The following is a 22,221-nucleotide window of genomic DNA, read 5'->3' as shown; positions in this document are numbered from 1 at the left end:
GCTTCTCTACAATTCGGGCTTGAATATGACATTGTTTAGCAAGCTCCTCGATTCTATCGAGCTCCATCATATCTGCTCTGCAGCATAAACTTTGAATGCTTGTGATTAATTATCCTAAAAAATTATTTTAGGATATCTTTAATAATGAATTTTAAGGTACTATATCAACATTCTTCTTATTGTTTTCAAGCTCGGTCAAGTGCAAAGGACAATGCCTTTTCCAATGACCATCAGTGTTGCAGTGGTGACGCTAATGCTATCAAGCTTCTTTTTTCCCCTTTTCCATTCCGCTTGAATTTTCTCTTTTCCTTCTTGACAGAAGCTTTCCCCTTTGAATTACTAGGATGTGCTTTAGATGACTCAGGACCAAAAGACCATTCCTTCTTGGTTTTAAGCAAAGAACCTTTGTCAGCATAGCGAGTCGACCCCTTGTTCTTACTATGTCGAGAAATAGATCAAAAGTCTGTAAATTCATTCAGCAACTGAGGCAGTCTATAACTCAACTTATTCATGATATAGTTGGATGTCAATTGTATAAAGTCACTCGACAAGGAGTTCGGAATCGGGCATGGATTTCAACTTCGGCAAAGTAATTAGTCATTTTCATGACATGATCCCTTACCCAAGTCTTAGCCATCATCCTTGTACTAGAATACTTATGAGTGAGTTCTATGTGGGCTCGCTCACTTTGCATCCCAAACATTTCTTGTAGTGAGTTAAGGATCTCCACATAAGTCTCATTCTCTTTCATTTTTGTTCGCAACGCATCAGATATGCTTGCGAACATGTAGGCTACGACCTTGTTGTTTTCCATAACCCACTTGTCATAATCCTATCTCAAGTTTCTAGAGGCATTAGCACCAGGAAATGGAGATATATCTTCAGTGAGAACAAAGCAGGTGCTTTCACTCACTAGTACATTATTCAGGTTCAAAGAAACAACTATCGAAAAGATTTAGGAAGTAAAAACATAATGCACACAGGCCGGGATAGAATACTAATATTAAAAGAACCCAGTTTTTATGTTCCTTGGTAATTCGACCAATAGTCACCCTATGTCTCCGTACAGGAACGTAGTAGTCGCACCTAGCCAAAAATTAATACCATTTCTAATTAATGAGAAATTATCATTCATGTACTTCTTCACAACTATGCTCACTAACTACCAGTTTTTAGGAATTGTGGCCACATGCAACAATTAAATTGTCTGTGCATGAGTCGACCCAACATTTCACACTATTAAGAACTTAGCCCAAGCGTTCTAATAGAGATTAGTCAGGAACATAATACATCTTCTTTTACCTATCGTCAGAGACCCAACCTTGTTATTAGAATCAGAAAAGGCCTTCTGTACGGAACATCAGATCATAGCATTCACTTAGAAGAGTTGCTGACACAAGGCGATCTTTCATCCTCACGGTGTTTGTATCAATGTTGGAGCCCAAGAAATGACTCAATATACTTTTAGTATTTTAATTTTTCTAACATTAATCGTTAATCTAGATGAGTCACTTTTAGGTTTTGTGACTTACTAGTCTTTAAACCCTACAGTTTTCCATCACAAACAACTTCCAGTAGGGAAGAAGGGACAGCGAGGTCCACTTCAGTACCTTTCCCGCTTAACCTCTTATCGGTCTTAAGACAAAGCATGTCTGATCCGTTCTGCTTATTCATTAAAACTTATTTCTAATTAATTAGATGTTTGACATGAATAATGACCTTGCATAATAATAAACCCCGAAAACAATTCAAGTTTACATAAAACAAGCTAGGCAAGCATAATCAATTCAAATGCAAGAATATTAAGTAAATAATAATCAAGTTGTGGTTTGTTATAAATAATGATCATTTATTATTTTGAAAAACATTTGAAATTAAAATGGGATTAACTTTGAAAAAAGTCTAGGCCCAAAACCCTTTGACCTTATTTTAATTTTAAAAACTGTGGTTTATTTTCAAAATAATAAATTACAACATTTGATATTGAGCAAATACAATTTGTGTATATGAATTAGGCCCAATACCATTGGCCATTAAAATTAAATTAAATTTAATAAGAAAAATAATTAAATTTCAAATCTATGGAAGTAGGCCCAATGAGCCCACATTCCCGCAAGCTCGGTCTCCAGGAGGTATGGACCAAGTCCATATCATCACATCCCCTTTTAAGTGTGGGCCTTAAACTCTTTTTCCATTAAGAAAAACACTTTTAAGCATAAAAAAGCTTGATGACATAAAAATTCTTGAAATACCTACTTTCCAGAAATACCCATTTTTCAATATTAATTTCTCTAAAAAGAAATCCGGAAATAAACAAAATAAAACCGGCTATAACCTAAGAAAGAGTATTTAGTTATGACAATGAATATAGACTTTGAATCTTTTATAAACCTTTAAAAATTCAAATATTTTATTTTAGAAGACAAAATCTTTTATTTAAAAAAACAAGAGTTCTTTAAAAAGAGGATTCACAACAAATCAGGTCAAATTTATTTGATATCCTTATAAAGTAGGATTTTCAATCCAATAATTTTTTTTAATTTATAACTGATCAAAGTAAATAAAATATTCTCATATAGAATATTATGAACATAGTCCATATTTCATCGAACCAATGAATCTAACTTTATTTTGATAATTAAAAACATGTTCTTGAATAGTTTTAGCTTTGAATGATCAAACATATCTCTTATATTTTGATAAAGGTTGTAAATCGAAAATCATGATTCTAGAGTCAAATGGTAAATTGGGAGAATCTAACTCTAGCTATAATACCAATTGATGGAAAAACATGTTGATATCAAATACAAACAATCGCTCTAATACCAATTGTTGGTGAAGTACAAGTTATGGTATCAGATACAAACAATTGTTGGGTAAATTACTTCCACTAAGAGTTAATTACGGTTCTCATACGATCGTTTCAATACTTCTTATTGGGTACCAATATCTTAACCCTACAATATGTTTAAAAATGCGGAATAGAAGAAAATGCGAACGATCGCTAATCTTTAGTGTAAACAATAATTATCATGATACTTAAAATCATTCAACAACAACAGATCTAACATAAGGCAACCAGAATAAAAACAATACCATGCGAGGAGTTCAGTTACATATATTTCGGCTCATCTACAGATCCTCCACGTTCCTAGCTTTTGAATCTCCTTGGAGACAATGTACCTATTAACTGAAGCCCCCCCAAATCCGAACATACATACGAAATCTCTATTTTCTCTTGTTCATTCAATTCGTCAATCTCGGCATCACTCTACAAGATGAGCCGAGACTGCACTCTTCTTGTTACTAGAATTATATTTTACTCAATCTTGTGAGCGTCCATTTATATAGTTAGTTCATGTGCTCAATCCTCTAGGTTCAACTCGTATCGAGAAAAGTCAATTATTTTGTTATATATATACTAAGTATCGTTGCTTCTCCAACAAAAGATTTTTTTTTATATGTACTTACTACGAAAGTGCACATAGTCAATCGGTTATGGAATCAACTTTTAGGTAAGTGAACATTGAACTTCTTTCAAGAATGCTGGATTCGTATTTGTGAATCATTTTCCGCTCGGATAATATTTAAATTCCCGAGACATACGTATTTAGGCATCTACAAGTAGGCGTTACTGCGCGAATGAGTCAAAGAACTCAGTAATACAACCTAGAAGGCCGTGATCACTTCAGAATTTAGACCAGATCTCACTATGATCATTATAGCGACCTTGATTAGTGTGTCGTAACGGTGCTTAAATGATACATCAACAACCAAAGTTTGTCTGGATCATACATATATCAAATGTGTACAATGCTCTCCCCAAGTGATCAACATTTCACTTGTGTTCCACATATGTGATTTTAGATCCAGTTACATGATTAATATATTCTAAAGTGATCTTATTTATTAAAGTATCTATAATATATTTAATTTGTTCTATTAATAAAATAATCATCTCACACTAATTTGAATAAGATAAAAGTAAATCAGGAAATTGCATATTCTATGATAAGCTAGAAAGCTATAAATAAGGGGTTGGGTAGTGCAAAAATCGCCCAACTAAGCCTTATTCCACACTACAAATTCAGCAACCCCTCTCCCTCTGGTCTGGATGTTTTTTTTCCTCTCTCCCAGAGTTGGAAAATTCGTTCATACCACTTCCCAAAGAAAGAATAATTATTCTGACACCTCGCTGGAATAATAAGTGAGAAAAGAGTTGACCCACACCTTGGTCTCTGTCCTTCCGGAGATTACATATCTTAAAAAGACTCTAGTTTCGATAATAAACGAGCAAATGATGAACCGAAAGATCCAAAGAGAAAGGAGTCGCCGAGGAGTCCGAAATCTTGGAGATTCAAATTAAAGACCCAAAGAGCAAGGAGCCGCAGAAGAATTCCAAAAGCAAGGAGATCCAAAGCTAGGAGCGTGGAAGATCTATAACTGAGCCGAAATGTAAGTATAATTAAATGGTCTTATGGTTTATCTTGACTACGCTTGTCTAAATATTCAATTTGTTGTTGAATAATTTTGAGTATCCTAGTAATTATTGTTTACGTTGAATATTAGCGATTGTTCGCATCTTCTTCTATTCAACACTAGTAACCATATTGCAATGGTTAATAGATTGATTACCCTATAAGAAGTACTGAAACGATTGTTCGCGTTAAATACATGAGAATGGTAATTAACGTCAGGGAAGTAATTTACCTATCAAATGGCATCAGAGCGATCGTTCGTGTCCGATACCAAACCTATATTCCCATCACTTGGTATCAGAACAATTTTTCGTGTTTAATAACAATTTGTAACTTCCCAATAATTGGTATCAGAGTTATTGTTCATGTTTGATACCAACTTGTGACTTCTCACAAATTGGTATCAGACCGATTGTTTATGTTTGATACCAACATGTGACTTCCCAATAATAAGGCCCAACTTGGGACTAAGACTATGGTTCTTGGGGATGAGGTTCGGGTTTGAGTCCGAGCTTTAAAAAATTTATTCAATAAAAACTCAGGCATGGGGATGAGCATGGCCCGTTCTCTTTCTCAAGCCAAGTGGAGGCCCAGATTGAAGCATGGCCCATGCTCTTTTATGGGGGGTTGGGACCGAGGAATGACATAAGGCCCAACTTGGGACTAAGACTATGGTTCTTGGGGATGATGTTCGGGCTTGAGTCCGAGCTTTAAAAATTTATATAAAAAAGCTCAAGCATAGGGATGAGCATGGCCCGTGCTCTTTCTCAAGCCAAGTGGAGGCTTAGACTCAAGCATGGCCCGTGCTCTTTTATAGGCGGTTGAGCCCGATGAATGACATAAGACCTAACTTGGGACTAAGACTATGGTTCTTGGGGATGATGTTCGAACTTGAGTCCGATCTTGAAAAAATTTATATGAAAAAAGCTCAAGCATGAGGATGAACATGGCTCGTGCTCTTTCTCAAGCCAAGTGGAGGCCCAGACTCAAGCATGGCCCATACTCTTTTATGGGCGGTTGACCCCGAAGACTGATATAAAACCTAACTTTGGACTACGACTATGGCCTTTGGGGATGAGGTACGGGCTTGAGCCCGAACTTTAAAAAATCTAAAAAAAAGCTCAAATTATAAACGTAATATTCACTTTCAATCCTTACAATATATTTTGTTTAATCTTAAAACGTATATCATCAATAATAAACTTAAATAAAAAAAAAGTATATCTAAAAACATGTTTTATAAATAAAAATTATTGTTACAAAAAAAAGAAGAAGAAGTGTTTTTATGTATAAGTATATATTTTATTTTAAAAAAGAATATTTTATATTCTATTCTAAAATGGTTGAGATAGGCTTGACTTTTTTTAGGGTGTGAGTTGGGCTCAAGTCCATGTAATTCCCTTAAACAAGCTTAATTCGGCCTAAGGGATTATTCCTATTCTATGACCTCCACAATGATTTTGGACCAAAATCAAATAAGTTCAATTTAATCCTAAACTATGACTATCTATTTTCTTTAAGTACAAAAATACTCTCAATAACTCACTGTGACTTTTTATTGACATTAATACAAATAAGTTCCAATGTTTATTGACATTAATATATAAAAAAAAAACAGGAATTAATTATTTTTCAATAACTCACTGTGACTTTTTATTGACATTAATACAAATAAGTTCCAATGTTTATTGACATTAATATAAATAAAAAAGAACATGAATTAATTATTTTTCAATAACTCACTGTGACTCTTTATTGACATTAATACAAATAAGTTCCAATGTTTATTGACATTAATATAAATAAAAAAGAACATGAATTAATTATTTTTCAATAACTCACTGTGACATTTTACTGACATCAATACCAATAAGTTCCAATGTTTATTGACATTAATATAAATAAAAAAAGAACATGCTCATGTTTAGAATTTCAAACAGAACATGCTAATAAAACAGATGGTTTATTGACATCAATGTCAATAAACTAGATAGTTTATTAACATCAATGTCAATAAACCAGCTACTGTCAACCCCGGCAACACCAAACACATGTTATCAAAATTGGGAATCAACAATATTGTATAAACACACATTTGAGCGCAGTTATCCACCCGACGTTCTCTCGATTCTACCCGGCCTCGCCTTGCCGACGCTCGTGCGACAGCTCCGTCATGTCTCGGGCCGTGTCCTCGTCGACCCGAACCGCCGCTGTGGGCTCTGCGTAGCCCGCCCTAATCGAGCCTAGACCCTCGAGAACAAAACTCAAACGAAGACCAAACAAAATCCATAACAACTCAGTTACACACGGCAAAAAAAAATAGCATACACGGTCAAGTCTCACGGCCAAGTCCAAAACACGTCCAAAAATCAGCAAATCCATGGTAAATTCATCCAAAATTCGAAAAAAGCCCAAATCAACAATCCCAAGCATAATTCCAAACACAAAATCGACTCACAATATCAACAATTCCCAAGATTATCAAAACCCCCAATTTCTAATGAACATACCCTGATTTTTCGGCCAAAATAATCAAGAGAAAATCCAAACAATAATCTTAATCCATGAATCCGAGTAACAACATCACAACCGAGCTCAAATCAAGTCCAGAGTACATCAATTTCACGAAATCAAACCAGAAAATCAAAAATCTCAATCTCATGAACAAACCCTAATCTAAAAATCCATTTTCGGGTTTGATTTTTCTTACCCAATTCCTGTGAAATTCACTCTCCTCGGTGGGTTCTCTTCCTTTCCCGGCGTTCGCTTCCCGGTCGGTCTCCACGGCGACGCGCGACGTTCTCGTCTCCTCGGCCAAGGCGCGCACGGTGGAGAACTGGTGGCTTGAGCTGTCGGCCGAGCTTCCTCTTCCTCCGCGAGCTCAACTCCGTCTCACTCTCACTCTCTCTCTCTCTCTCCCGAATTCTCGTTCTTCTTCTTCCTCGCTCAACTCGGCGACAAACCACGAGAACCCCAAACTAATTTTAGGGGTTTGAAACCCCCGTGATAAGCCTCGACGGAGTTCTTCTTCTTTTGGACGCAAGAGAGAGAGAGAGAGAGAGAGAGAGAGAGAGAGAGAGAGAGAGAGAAAGAGAGAGAGAGAGAGAGAGAGATTTTGGACGAAGAAGAAGAAGAAAAGAAACGCAGAAGAAGAAAAGAAATAAAGGATAAAAAAAGCAATGAGAAAAAATTGAAAGAAATAAAAAGATAAAAACGTAATTGTGTAAAAAAAACAAGTCATGTTTTTGGATTAAATTAGAGATATTGGATTTTGGTCCAAAACTATTGTGAAGGTCATAGTTTAGGAATCAAGCCGTGCCATACCAGCTTAAAATCATTAATAAGAAGGTCGGGCTAGGCAGTCAACGGATGCCCCGACCCAATTGAGGTTATTAGAATTGCTTTATGCTTTTTTCAAAAAAAAAAAAAAGAATTGCTTTCTGCTTCATGCCATTAAGAGCCACATGTATAATGTTAGGAAGTCCCATCATTATCATTTAATTTTGTATCGTGTTTTCTTTTCATTTTCTTATGTATTGTGACGGGTCAATTTCAAGTGGGTAATTTCTTATATAAAAAGTGCATTTTGGAAATGACTAATTCTTTTCCACACACGTTATGTATACTAGAATTTATAACCGAGTCGTAATTTGTAAATAATAAAGATATATAATTTTTTATACTTCATTAGAAGAAAAAAAAATCTTTCAATTAAATGAATAACGAAGAATAAAATAGTGAATGTGCCAAATGTACTATATGAATTTGAAAACAAATTAAAAAGAATTTAAACGAATCTTTACGATAAACTTGCGCAGTTTTATTGAACATTTCAAGAAAGAAACGCTACATTCATATTGCATTTGAAATTGTCAAAAAAAAAAAAACACAATGGTAACTTGACACTTCATTCACAATATTTTTTGTTTTTTTAAAACAAACAAAAACAAAACAGAAAGTAAAACTAAAATAAAAAAATAAAAATAAAAAACAAAAACAAAAGTGTGTACCTGGACCAGAATGATCCAACGAATATAAAAATAATATAGATCTCAATTTCTTTCTTTTTTGGGCGAGACCCAGTTCTTCTTTCTTTCTTTCCTTCTTTCTTCAATTTTGGTACCAGTACAACACGCTTTTCTGATCTAAATTATTTGTATATTAATCTTATCATTATTTCTAAACAATTTTGCAGGCTTTCATCAAGTTGCAGGAACAAGTCATAGGAAACAATCAACCACAATCAAGTAGTGTACCTTTTATATATAAGCCATCGCTTTTTTCACAATCACTTCAAAATCAAAGGTCTCGCCACAAAACCTCCAAGATATATCAAAAGAAAGTCATGAGAGAAAGAAATCCCCTCAACACCTTAAGTTTCTTATCATTAACCATAGTAATCTACACAACTTTGCTTGTGAAGTGTGTAAGATCTGAAGAGTTTGTTGTTGGCAATGAAGATGAATGGGACAGCCAGGGAAATTATCTAAATTGGTCACAAAGACACAATTTCACTGTTGGTGATGCTCTAGGTATAATCCTTTTTCACACTTGAAAATCCATTTAGACATAGCAAAATCATGTGTTACACAGTTTTTTATTTTTTGGGGTGTGTGTATAGTTTTCAAGTATGTTGAAGGGCAACACAACGTGTTCGAGGTAGACGAAAGCACGTACAGATCGTGCGACTCGAGCGTGGGAGTTTTGTCGAGGCACACGACCGGGAACGACAGAATTGAGTTGACTGAGGCGAGGAAATATTGGTTCATATGCGACATCGTTGGTCATTGCCTCGGAGGAATGAGGTTCGGGATCGAAGTGGGGCGATCTCGTAATTCCACGGACGATATTGTACCGAACGGTTCGCCATCTGGCGCACCACCACAGGTTACGGTGGCCCGGAGCTCCTGTGATTGCTTGTTGAGCAAAGGCTTGGGAAATTGGGTTTTGTTTGTAACCTTTTTCGTTTTTCTGTTTGCTCAAATTTCACTACCGCTGTAAAGAAAATATAATGGTTTAAAGTGAATTTTTTTGAACTGTCGGTCTATTTTTAACTATTGGTAGCTATATCCGTTGGTGGATAGGGGAAAAAAAAAAGCAGTACATTGGTTTGTGTTAAATGGCTATTAAGAAGATTTAAAATACTTTTATGACCATAAGAATTTTTTTGTAACTCACTAGATTGGCTGTAATTTTTTTTTTTTAAATCAGATGGCGAAATTGAATTATATATGACACGGTAACGCGTGTGATCGTGATATATATATATATATATATATATATATATATATATATATATATATATATATATATATATAGTATACACATCAAATTGTAGTAAGGCAGACGACCAATAGTGCTCTTGAAGTTTATCATCATTGTTCAATTTTTTAATGTAAAATAATAAACCTCTTGAAGATTATCATCATTGTTAATTTTTATGATTTAACTAACTATATTTAACCTTCATATCATACATTATGTAGACAAAAGAATCATAAATTATTAATTTCTAGTGTATGTTCTGAATTCAAGTAAAATATGACTGAATTAAAACTTGAATTAGTGTGATAAGTTTTGTTACAATTGTACCCAATTATTTATTTTTAAATTTCAATTATCCAATAATCTTTAATTAATTTTATGATTTAAATAACTTTATATTCTCTTCATGCTACATTGAGATGCTAATTAACAATTATTTTTTATTTTTTATTTTAATATAAGTTGTAATGTAAGTAAATTTTATTTATTTTTATTAGTTTAAAAAAATAAAATCTGTTAATTGCCTACATAATTTTTTCATATATAATTTTAAAGATAATAAAATGATAAATTGATTATACTTAAATTAACCTTATGCCCCCACCGAAGCCGATCACTCTAGATCCGTAACCTTAACTGTTTCATTTGTCATCTGAAAGAGAGTGCAAATTACATAAGCTAGCAATATATCACTTCTCATTCTTATTTGGAAAGTGGAAGGATTGATTAAGATGAAAAGATTTTACTATGAAAATAAATATATTGTGTTGTTTGATAGAGAGGAGGAAAAACAAAATGAAAGGATTGAGAATGATTAGCTTTTCGTGGGACCCACAAAAAAATTATCTCTCTCAATTTAGAAAGATTGAGAAAGATGGAAAAAAAATGAAAGTAAATAATGCAAAATAATACATATATATAATTTAATACTATAATTGAAATTTAAAAATAAATAATTGGGTACAATTGTAACAAAACTAATCATTCTAAGATTGTTTCCTTTGATTTTTAAATTGCAAAATAATAAATTTATTGTGTTGTTTGGTAGAGAGAAGGGAAAACAAAATGAAATGATTGAGAATGATTAGCTTTAGTGGGACCCACAAAAAAACTATCTCTCAATTTAGAAAGATTGAGAAAGATGGAAACAAAAAAAAAATGAAAGTAAATAATGCAAAATAATGATAATTACATGTATATAATTTAATACTATAATTATTATTGCAAAATAATAGCAATTTAGTAATTTTAGTACACAAAACATCAACCATTCCTCTCTATTTTAGTTTATATGAAAAAAACAAATGAATGGATTCTTTTCATCACATTATGCTAATCAACTTTTTAAAAATTTATAATTCACAATTTTCCTTTTCTTTCTTCCCTCGTTGTTACTCCATCCATTCAATTTTCTATCATCCCTACCAATCAAAAGCCTAGTTTTATTTGACTTTTTTTTTTTTTCAATGTTATAGTTTCATTTAATTTTCCGTTTACAGTTTCATTTAAAATAAGGCAATATCATCTGAAATTTAAAAATAAGATATTTATCGAATATTTGAAAGAGAGGTATATGTGTAATTTCTTCTCAGAAAGAAGGCTAGTTAGTCATTTCGCACCAGTAAAGCCTAAAAAGACGTCTTACCAGCATATACATATCAATAACTAATTAAAGAAAATTAAGACCGATAAACAAACTAATAGAATAATGATTGTCAACAGATATTAGTTAAGGTGTACTAAATTAGAGAGAAACATCAATGATGTGAAATTATAAATAAATAATCAGTAGGTTTGTTGGTGATGAAGGTGTTGTTGATAGTCAAGGAGACTTCCATTTCCATTTTCAGGGGGTTTAGACATGTCACACAATCCTCTTGATGGATTCCTTGTGAACTCCAACAAGATATCCCTCAAGTTATCAGCTTGGACTACCATTTTACTATCCTTCTTCTGCCACCCAAGAAACAAGAATAAAAACAAATGAAATTGATTTCATATCCCATTATAATAAGTAAGATATTGATAACTAGTTGATACATTTTACAAAAAAAAAAAAAAAAAGCAAATAACCACGTTTTATGATTTCACTGATGATAGGTAAAAATAAGACTATTTTAAAGATTTTGAAGGTTATTTGATTACTTTGCTATCAATAGCAAACTAAGTTACATATCAATCTGGTCACTCGCTTTTTTCTAATAAGTATTATTACTTATTTAATGAAACCATAGTACAGAAGTTAAGTCATTATGACCACTAAAATGTTATGTGAATGGATGGCTTCTTGTAAAAGAAAGAGAAAGGAATAAAAAAGAAAAGAAATGATTAAATATTTTTTAGTTGTGTTTGATATAGATGAGAGAAAAATGATAGATCTATGAATTATTTAGAAGTATATTTGCACAAAACAATATTTTTTCTTTTAAAATTGGAAGAATTAAAAATGCTGAGTCCGATAATTTCATAATATATACCTCCAAAACCTTCACCCTTTTTCTTTTTACCCTCTACCAAATAACTACAAATGTCATATTAATAATAAAAGAGAATCATCTCTCTCTCTCTCTCTCTCTCTCTCTCTCTCTCTCACACACACAAAAACTCAAACACGGCTTAAAACAAGATATCTAATTATAAACTACCATGTCTATGTCAAAACTCATAACTTGACAAATTAAAAACCAAAGCAATGATAATAATAATAACTTGTTTCACAAGAAATAAGAGTTAACCAAAGGAACATACCTCGACTTTGAGAACGTTAGACACAAGGTTTCTGAAGGTGGTGACATTGGCATTAGTGACTTCTAGTCCCAAAGAGTTCAGAGCCTCCAATAGCCTCACGAATCTCCCGGGCTTGTGCTCACAAAACACCTTCACATAGAACTCATTCCCATCTATTTGAGCCACTTCAACTTGGGGCTATATATAAATCATATTAAATAAACAAAAAAGTATTTAGTAAACATAATTGAGTATTGCCTTTAGAATTTATATATTTATTTACTACCAAACTCTACCTCCATTTGTGGCGCCTTGTCATTCGCAGTGGTATCAGAGTCGAGGTTTTGTTTCGATGCGGTTATCTCATTGTTACCCGATGCTTCAAAGGAATAAATGTTAGGGGACTCGGAATCGGCCCCAAAATTCAAAATCTCAGACTTGGGATTGTTTCTTTTTCCGTTTGCTCCGTCGATCTCGGAATGTTCCTCGAGCTCATCTTGAAGCTCTTTTTCTTGTCTTTTCAAGTCCTTCACGTACTCTATTGCGTCACCAAGAATCGAAGCCCTATCCAACTATTCGTCAACAAAAAAAAATACTGTTAATAGTATGAAAAGTATTTCAAGGTGTATAAACTATGTGTACAGATGATCAAAGTTTAAATAACAATTAAGATTCTTAAAGTTACGAAATATGAGCACATCTATGTGGTATCAAATCGGAGACCGGATCGTTTTAAATGGTTTGGATAAATTGAGACCGCCCAAATAAGAAAACAAAATTATGGACCAATAAATCCACTTTGACCGTTTGTTCTAGTTTTAACCGTTTAAGACACGATAATTTTTATTTTACTAGTTTAACTAAAAAACATCTAAATTAAATAAATTATCATTAGTTGTGATGAAAAAAAAAACATGCTAAAAATTAATATATTTAACTCAAACTCGATATATTCAGCGCCAAATATTAAGTTCAAATGCACTAAAGTTAAACAAAAAATTATTGACAAAATATGAAGTCTCGGAACAAGTCCGCAATCCGACCTATACATCAGTTTCAATATAGCAATATGAACTGGACTGTTTATTAAGAACGAATTTAAGATTAAAAAAAAAGGGGGGACTAGATTAGTAACAATCATTTTGGTCTGATTTATGATTTTCAGATTATTTTTTCAAAGCCCTCAACAACGAATAAATAAAAATCGAGCTATTTTTTTTAACATTTAGTGAAAATAGTCATAAAACAAGTAAATTTCTAAATCCGAGTTTTATAAAATATTTAGGAGTAATTATTTTCTATGTTAATGGCAAGTACATATATAGTGAAAATAGTGATAAAAACAATGAGATGAAGTTGGTTTAATTACCTTGGAAATATTCGGAACTAAAGACCTAAGAGTGTAGAGCCTCTCGTTGAGCTTCTTTCTGCGCTTCCTTTCAGCGACAAGGTTTTTGCTCTGCGGCCCTTTCCCCGACGACGACTTTCTGCTTCCGTGCTGCTTATTCCCTTCGTTGTCTTCCTCGTCGCTGCAATCCGACATCGAGTTCGACCGTTCTTGCCCTCTCTTCGCTCCCTTGTCCTCCGCCTCCAAAAACGACGCCTCGTTTCTCGCCCCGAACTGCACTGGGATGTCGTACGGCGACAGGTTCAGCCCCTCGAACGCCGTCGCCGGCGACACGGGTGGCTTCTCTGCTGTCGCTGTCTCTGTTGTGGGGTCCACTATTTTGTCCGACTCGTCGTTCATGACGAACGCTCTCGACGATTGGATTATTTGATCGTTCATGTCGATGATGAAGCTTGCCGTCGTTGCGTCGTTTTGATGATGATCGAGTAGTGGCGGTGATATGTTGCATTGCGACGTTACGAAATCAATCACGTTTGGGTCTTCTGGTATCTGTGAAATAAAATAAATATGTATTAATTAGTTTGAAACATGTAATTCATATTCACGAATGTGTGTGACTGACTGTGAACATACTTGCTTGTTAACGAAAAGCTCAACCAACCCTCCTGCCATTGGAATCAAAACCCTGGTCCCACTACATTCCTGCAATATTACTATTAAGTTAGTAAATTCCTTTATCTACAATAAATATCGTTATAATTAATTATTTACTAGATAGAAGTAACCTCAAGAAAATGGGAGCCTGTGACACTAGAAGAGTTTAGCCAACTGGGCTGGTTTGATATCAACGTCTGTGCATAAATTCTGTTCATTTGGAGAGGAAAAAAGAAAAAGTCAAGTTATGATACAAAATCATTATCTGCATGCTAATAATGGTACTTAATAAGTGAAATGAATTTATAGTAAATACATACCCAGAGTCCAAAGGCATGGAAGTTGGCAATTGGAAAAGAAGGTCACAAGAGTTGGTTCTTGGGTGTTGAAACATGGTGTCTCTGCATGGAATGAGTGGCGAAACTGGGAAAAGAAGTTCTTCATCTCCACAATTATTGTTATTATTCGCTTCTTGTGAGGTTTCAGCCCCACCACAACAACAATTCATCCACTCAACAAATCTGTAACAATAAGACACCATCAATAATGTCACAAATATAACATTTTAATCATATATATTTCTCTACTTGATTGATTTATATATAACCTTTGGTCTTCACTTAATTTCCATAGGACACAAAAGTCCCACCCTTTTGATCCCACGAGAGGTCTAAGACTTTCCATCATGTTTTGCATAAGCATGTACATATCACCTGCAATAAATAAATCAATGAGAATATTATCTACCACTAGCTAACCCTAATTATATACGCATTTTTTTTTTTTTGGTAATGAAAAACTTTGCTACCTCTTTTGGTTGAAGGAAGCAAGTAATAAAAGCATAGGCAGGTTGGAATAACAAGCAGAATATATAGGCAGCAGAAAATACAAAGGAAGACCTCCATATATGTATGTAAATGAGTATATATATGCGTATGTATATACATATATATATATGTGTGTATGTATGTATATATATGTATTTATATATATATATATATATATATGTGTGTGTGTGTGTGCAGTGACGGAGCCAGAAATGCCCACCAGGGGGGCTAATTTGAAAAAAAAGTTTCAGGGGGGGCTTGATTGTAAAATTTTTATAAAAATTGGGCCAAAAGTATAAATTTTCAAGTAATTTTTTTAAAAAATGGGCAAAAAGTGCAAAAAAAAAAAATTTGAGGGGGGGCTTAAGCCCCCCTGGGCCTATACTGGCTCCGAGTCACTGTGTGTGTGTGTGTTTGTGTGTACATACAAGAATGATAAATCTTTGAATCACTCTATGTATTGTAGACCCCACTTTCAAAACCAAAAGTACAAAGCGAAAATCAGAAAATAGAGAAACAAACAAATTAAAAAGAAATCATAATATACATTAACCTCTTAAATTGCCATATGATATTGGTAGGTGAACTATAAGCATGGCATGAAAGACTGATTTTATTAACGAATTAAATATAAAGTATTCAAGGGTATACAAATTATCATTTAAAAAATAATTAAAATCAGAAAGTTAGTTATGATAGCAGGACCATATTGCATGACCTAAAAGTGTGGCGTTATACTTTAACTACCTTTAAGTTTTTCACTCGCTTGGGGATTAATTTTATATTATTTCATGTCTCAACTACTCTCGAACTCTTGAACCCGAAACGAAAAAAAAAAAAAAACGCGTAAGAAAAGTTCACAGAAGGAAACATATATATATATATATATATATATATATATATATATACCAATTCGTCTATATATAGTCGGGGGTTAAAGTTATATATATTCAAGGCTTGAAATTTATAATTTTAACCCCGACTATATATAGACGAATTGGTATTAAGTTTTTCCAACTACTTTATATATGTCGCATGTCACGTTTTTCCTAAATCTAACTCTTTGATTTTATGCTTATGAACAAGTCTGAAATGGTGCTACGTTATTCATCCTAAATTGAAAAAATTTCCCCCTTTTGAGAATAAATTTCCTTTTATGTAACAAAACTTTATTCTCCTTCTTTTACTTTTTCTGTTAGAGAGTATACTTGAGAGACGAGAAGATAAGAGAGAGAAATAAATATATACATAAGAAAATAAAAAAAAAAATTATTTTTAGTTGGTAATGATGAGAGGGTGATATCTGCATGACCCAACTTAATGCCTACAAAACCCTACCTACCTTTGCTTTCGCTGAAGTTTTTTAATGTACATTTTGGCTTAATATTTTGTTTCATTTTCCAACTACTCTCTCAAGCTTTGTTTCGCATTTGGGAAACAATATACACATTAAAGTCTCTTCTTCTAGTTAGGTATAGTATAGTCTGTGTTATTAATTAGTCTAGTTAATTAATTGACGATACACTTTCTTTTGGAAAAAAAAAAACTATATCTGTTCCAAAGCACTATTTTTAGTATAATCAAATATTAAACAACAATCTTGCAACATATGTGTACATTCCTTATACATCTATATGTTATACATGGATCCGTATTGTTAGTGATTTTTCTGCACGTGAAAAGGCAAACGCTGATTTAATAATTATCATACGTGCAAATAACCTTGCTAGCTAACCAACATATAACAAAATTAATATTTTAGAACAATAAGTCATAAACGATGATATTGTCTAATGGTACTACTACATATATATAATACCGTTATTATTTTTTCTGTAGTCAAAATTATAAATTGACCTCTTTTTAAACGTGATGATTGTTCTTTTTTATTTTTATTTTTTATGTTAAAAATCCCCTAGTACTTTTTTTTTAAACAGACCACCCCAGGAACTCTCAGCTCATTCGTAAGAAGAGCAGCAGAGGGAGAGGAGGCAAGGAATTCATTCAACAAGATCAAACGTCAAAGCGTTCCGCACAGGGGGCGGAACCTCCCCGGACTCACAATACCCAAAAACTTCACAACCCATTTACAAAGGCTATGCAACTCCATTTACTGTCCTACTACACCACACGAACTTAACATCAACAAACTCTTTTGCTAATTCTAAAGCTGAATTAAACAAAGGAATAACAGACTAAAAAGGGCTGTCTTTTGATCTCGCCAAGCTGTCCATGACGATTTTGTTATCACCCTCTATCTCCAAACGCCTGATGTTTCGGAATCTAGCCAAGAGCAAGGCCATCTGGACAGCCTTGAGTTCAGCTTCTGCAACAGAGTCCGCTTCGATACGGCACCGCCACAGCCACAGCAGAGCGCCGACTTCATCCCGGGCGATGACTCCACACGAAGCTCCGGAGGTACTGAAGGAGGCGTTGACGTTAAGTTTGGTCCACCCATGAGCTGGAGGCTCCCACCTCAGACAAGGATGCGCGGAGGAACTCGTCGGCCGGATCCTGCCTCGCTGGGAGGTAATGTGACCAGCAAGACGAGACTTGATTATTCTGAGAGGCGCTTCACTGTTGCACTTGGTACCTCTGAAAGTGAGTTCGTTCCTCCGATCCCAGAGCTCTTCAAAGATCGCCCAGGCTCTAATGAAAAAATCATCCAGCAAGCCCCCACTTTTGTTCAGTGAATCATTGAGTTCTAAGACTGAGATGAGAGCAACACCCCCCGTCTGATTGGGCCAATCCCAAGAGCAGCTGAGCCCTTCCGCTAACCAAAAACCTTTTGCAGGCACGCACCGGAATAAGAGATGGGCTACGGTCTCCTCTTCAGCTTTGCAATATCTGCAGCACGGATCCACGGCCATCCTGCGACGGACCAGTAAAGGCCCTAAGTTAAAGCAGTTAGAGGCTATCCTCCATAGAAATAATTTGGCTCGTTCGTGAGATCGTCGTGGGCTTGAGAGAGTTTTCTCAAAGCCGATTTAACAGAAAAAGCCCCATTATCGCTGGCTGTCCAACATAAAGTATCACGGCGGTTGCCTTGGGAGATTTTGATTTTTCCGATATGTGGCACCCATTCTTCTCCACAATAATCATCAGTTCTTTGACTCTCCCAAGCTCTTTCCGAGTCGGACATAATATCCTTCACTAAGATCCCTTTGAAATCTCTAACTCCTTCATCGGCTAAGCATATGGACGGCCCTATCCAGAAGTCTGTGAATAAATTGACCTCTTCTCCATTCCCAATACTATAGCACGAGTTTTGCTTGATGAAATCTCTAGTCGAGCTGATATCTTTCCACCCCGGGAAGTGATTTTGCTTGCTATCCGAATCCAAAAAATTTTCCTTCTCACAATATCGTTTCTGAAGAAGGTTCACCCACAAGGAATTGGAGTTAGAAGCCATTTTCCAGCTCAATTTTGCCACTAAGGCTTTGTTGATGTTTTCAAATTTGTTAAAACCCATGCCGCATCTCTCCTGAGGAGAACAAAGTCGATCCCCGCTCATGAAAGCAAGGAATCTTCCATTTTCCCCTGAGCCTTTCCACCAAAAATTTCTAGACATCTTGTCTAAGTCGTTGCAGAACTTCTTTGGAAGCATAAAAGTAGGCATGGCATAAACCGGGATACTTTGGACCACCGATTTAATCACCGTGCTTCTCCCGGCTCTAGAGATTGTTTTAGCCATCCACCCATCGAGCCGATCTTGCACCTTCTTCTTCAAAAAATTGAAACTCTCGGACTTGATTCTCCCAATGAAAAACGGATTACCCAAATGATAAATGTCCTTATGGCATTCTTTCATGCCTAGGTGAGCTCTGATGCGTCTCTTAATCTCTCTCGAGCAATTATTAGAGAAGATTATCCCGGATTTGTTGAGATTGACTTTTTGACCCGACCATCCAAGATACTTCTCCACACAATTCCACACGCAATACACCTATTTCTCGCTAGCCCGGCAAAAGAGAATAGTGTCATCGGTGAACATGAGATGGGAAATGCTCGACACTTGTCTACCAATTTTGATTCCATGGAACCCTCCTCTCGATTCTTCTTAGGCTAGAAGCCTACTTAGCACCTCCGAGGCGATGATGAATAAGTAAGGCGAGAGGGGATCACCTTGTCGGAGGCCTTGTTCAAGCTTCAATCTTTGGAGAGGGTTCTCATTGAGGAGGATGGCACTCGATGCCGAGCTAATGTATTGTTGGATTATCTCCACCATACGATCCGACATTCCAAAATTCTTAAGGACTTTAAGGATGAAACTCCACTCCATCTTATCATAGGCTTTGGACATCTCAATTTTGATGCCCACTAACCCTCATTTCCCTTCTTTTTTCTTCATCTTGTTCATCGCTTCTCGAGCCATGATAGTGTTCTCCGTTATCCATCTCCTCGGGACGAACGCGGATTGAAAAGGAGAAATCATGGAATTGAGGTAAACTCGAAGCCGGGCTGTGATGATCTTGGTGATAACTTTGAAGCTAAAGTTACATAGACTTATCGGGCGTAACTTATCCACGGTCTCCGCTCCGCTACATTTAGGAATGAGCACTACATGCGCAAAGCTAACCTCGGGATCTAGCTCCGTGCCGCCAAAAAAATCTTGAAGGAATGAGACTAGGGAATCTCCAACAATATCCCAAAACTTTTTATAGAAGGCTTCTTGGAGCCCATCCGGCCCCGGAGCTTTAAGAGCGGGCATGGCCCAAACCGTCTTCTTGACTTCCTCTCCGGTAGGAATAGCTCCGAGCATCTCATTGTCATCTCTCCCTAAAATTGGCTCCACGAGCCCTTCAAGGTTATCCGGGGAGGAATGATTCGAGGATTTGAAAAGCTCACCAAATTTGAGGTTCAAGAATCTCCCAATAGTTCTTCTCGCTCCGAGGGTACGTCCTCTATCATCTAATAGCCGGCCAATGTAGTTTCTTTTTCTTCTAACCATCGTGGCCGTATGGAAAAAGCAGGTGTTAGCATCCCCCTCCTTTAGCCATAATTCCCTTGACTTTTGCCTTCACACCATCTCCAGTTTAGAGGAGAGCCTCTCTTCTAGAATCACATTTTCTTGGAGGATATTACCGGCTGAAAGGTTGTCACTTTGAATCTTCAAAAGATCTTCCTCTTTGGATTTGATGGTATTTTTCGCCTTCTCCCAATTCTCTCTTTCCCATTTTTGAAGGTACTTACCCTCCCCCCGTCTTTTTCTAACAAAACTCTCCTAGGTTGACCCAAGCTTCGCTTGTTGCCTAGCTCAACTTTTTCTCTACATCCCGTGTCACCACCCCAAGTTTCCTAAATCCCGGGTCATCACCCCAAGCTTCATAGTAACGAAAAGGTTTCCTTCCTTTTTCATCTAGAATGTAACCATCCAAAAGGATAGGATTGTGATCCAACCCGCTATTAGGGAGAACCCGGACTCTGGCATGGTTATAAAGATCAAGCCACGAAGGACACACTAGCGCTCTATCCAACCTAGCCCTAACCCGGTGGCCCACTTTCCTCCTATTATTCCATGTGTATTTCCCATTTATAAGCCCAAGATCCCCCTGTAGCATGAATGAAATCTCTAAGGATACTCCATTTGGCCCTAGACACTATAGTCCCCCCTTGTTTGTCCCCCTCCTCTAAGATCAAATTAAAATCACCAACAATAACCCAAGGCCTTTCTAAACTAGTGATAACATCCCCAAAAGATTCCCAAAAAGGCTTTCTATCGCTCTCATACGGAAGGCCCATAAACCCCGAAAAGGTCTCAATCCCTCGATCTAGACCCGCCTCTAACCACTGCCCAAATATAATTACTAGTGAGATTCCAAATATCAAGAAAGATCCAACGTCACCACCAAATACATAAACCTCCGTCTAGCTCATTAGCCGCCACGCTTCCTCACCCCAAAAACCAAAACGAGCTCTCAAGGCTTGCATAGAATTATAACTCATCTTTGTCTCCATAAGAATTAAGATATCCAGATTACCTCTCCTCACGAGCCCCCGAAGGGCTCCCTCTGCCGAGTCTCGGTTGAGACCCCGAAAATTCCAAGAGAGGAATAACATTGGGGGGTGGGGGCTTGGGATGACCCGCCTCCTCGGTCTTGAAGGTTGATGCATTTGCTGTGGAAGAGTCATCTTCCTTCGTATTTTTCTTGTTGCCGTCGTCCCTCGTCAATCCACTTCTATTTGCATTTCCTATCCTCTTGGCTTTGAGAATTTTCCTCAATGAGACTTTCCCTTTGACCATGTTGTCTTCCCTTCATTGGTTAAAATTCATGTTGGGGCTTAGGGCTAAAACTGCAGGTTCTTGCTCCACTAGATGGGATTTTTGGCCGTTAGAGACAACCTATCGTTTGATACAGGATCCCTCTTCTTTTCCCGATACATGATCCACTACTAGGCCCATCCTGGCATCTCTTAATAAAGTGGCCTTTCCTATGTTTTTTTTTCGGCCCAAATGTTGTCAATGGTGCCCACAAGAAGAGCTGTAGTCTTTATTTTGTACATTTGATGTAATAAAGTCTCACGAAGACTCTTGCTTGTAATTGCTTATTCATTAATAAAAAGTTGAAACGTTCATTCATTCTTCCTTGTCTGTTTGAAGCTTTATGATAAAACACTAGTTTTTAGTCCATAAACAAACTTAACAACTTACGAAGAGACAAATGTAGATTTGCATGGACAAACTCTTCGTAGTTTGCTTAAAACGATATATTCGCAATCTAAGGGTCAAATGACTATTGACCTCAGTACGATTGTTAGGAGAATCTATGATGTCTGGTTATTGGGCATTGAGAGTTGGAGACTCTATAGTTCTTCTAGGTATCTTCCGAAGGTATTGAATTGACCAGTGCACTTCTAGAGACAAAATAAGAACAAACCATTTAACCTCTTATGTCTCGAAGTCACTACGTATGAATTGCAT

General features: G+C 35.8%; 2 protein-coding genes across 2 annotated transcripts; both read right to left on the bottom strand.

The window, feature by feature from the left end:
• Positions 1-11,528: 11,528 nt before the first annotated feature.
• AMS (basic helix-loop-helix (bHLH) DNA-binding superfamily protein) lies at positions 11,529-15,180 on the bottom strand. Its single transcript, XM_089622663.1, has 8 exons — positions 15,080-15,180; positions 14,793-14,993; positions 14,604-14,682; positions 14,452-14,520; positions 13,840-14,367; positions 12,767-13,042; positions 12,492-12,668; positions 11,529-11,696 (listed from the first exon to the last, which is right to left on the bottom strand). The coding sequence occupies exons 1-8, from the start codon at positions 15,178-15,180 to the stop codon at positions 11,529-11,531; spliced, it is 1,599 nt and encodes a 532-aa protein (XP_089478789.1).
• A 2,314-nt stretch (positions 15,181-17,494) lies between these two features.
• On the bottom strand, positions 17,495-18,169 carry LOC149389554 (uncharacterized). Its single transcript, XM_089622662.1, has one exon. It carries the CDS (start codon positions 18,167-18,169, stop codon positions 17,495-17,497), a length of 675 nt encoding a protein of 224 aa, XP_089478788.1.
• Between the last annotated feature and the right edge of the window lie 4,052 nt (positions 18,170-22,221).

The sequence above is a fragment of the Urtica dioica genome, chromosome 8, assembly GCF_054948205.1.
Source record: "Urtica dioica subsp. dioica isolate 48M chromosome 8, U.dioica_male_clone48M_v1_H2, whole genome shotgun sequence".
In the NCBI taxonomy this organism is placed as follows: domain Eukaryota; kingdom Viridiplantae; phylum Streptophyta; class Magnoliopsida; order Rosales; family Urticaceae; genus Urtica; species Urtica dioica.
This window is presented reverse-complemented; position numbering and strand designations above follow the sequence as displayed.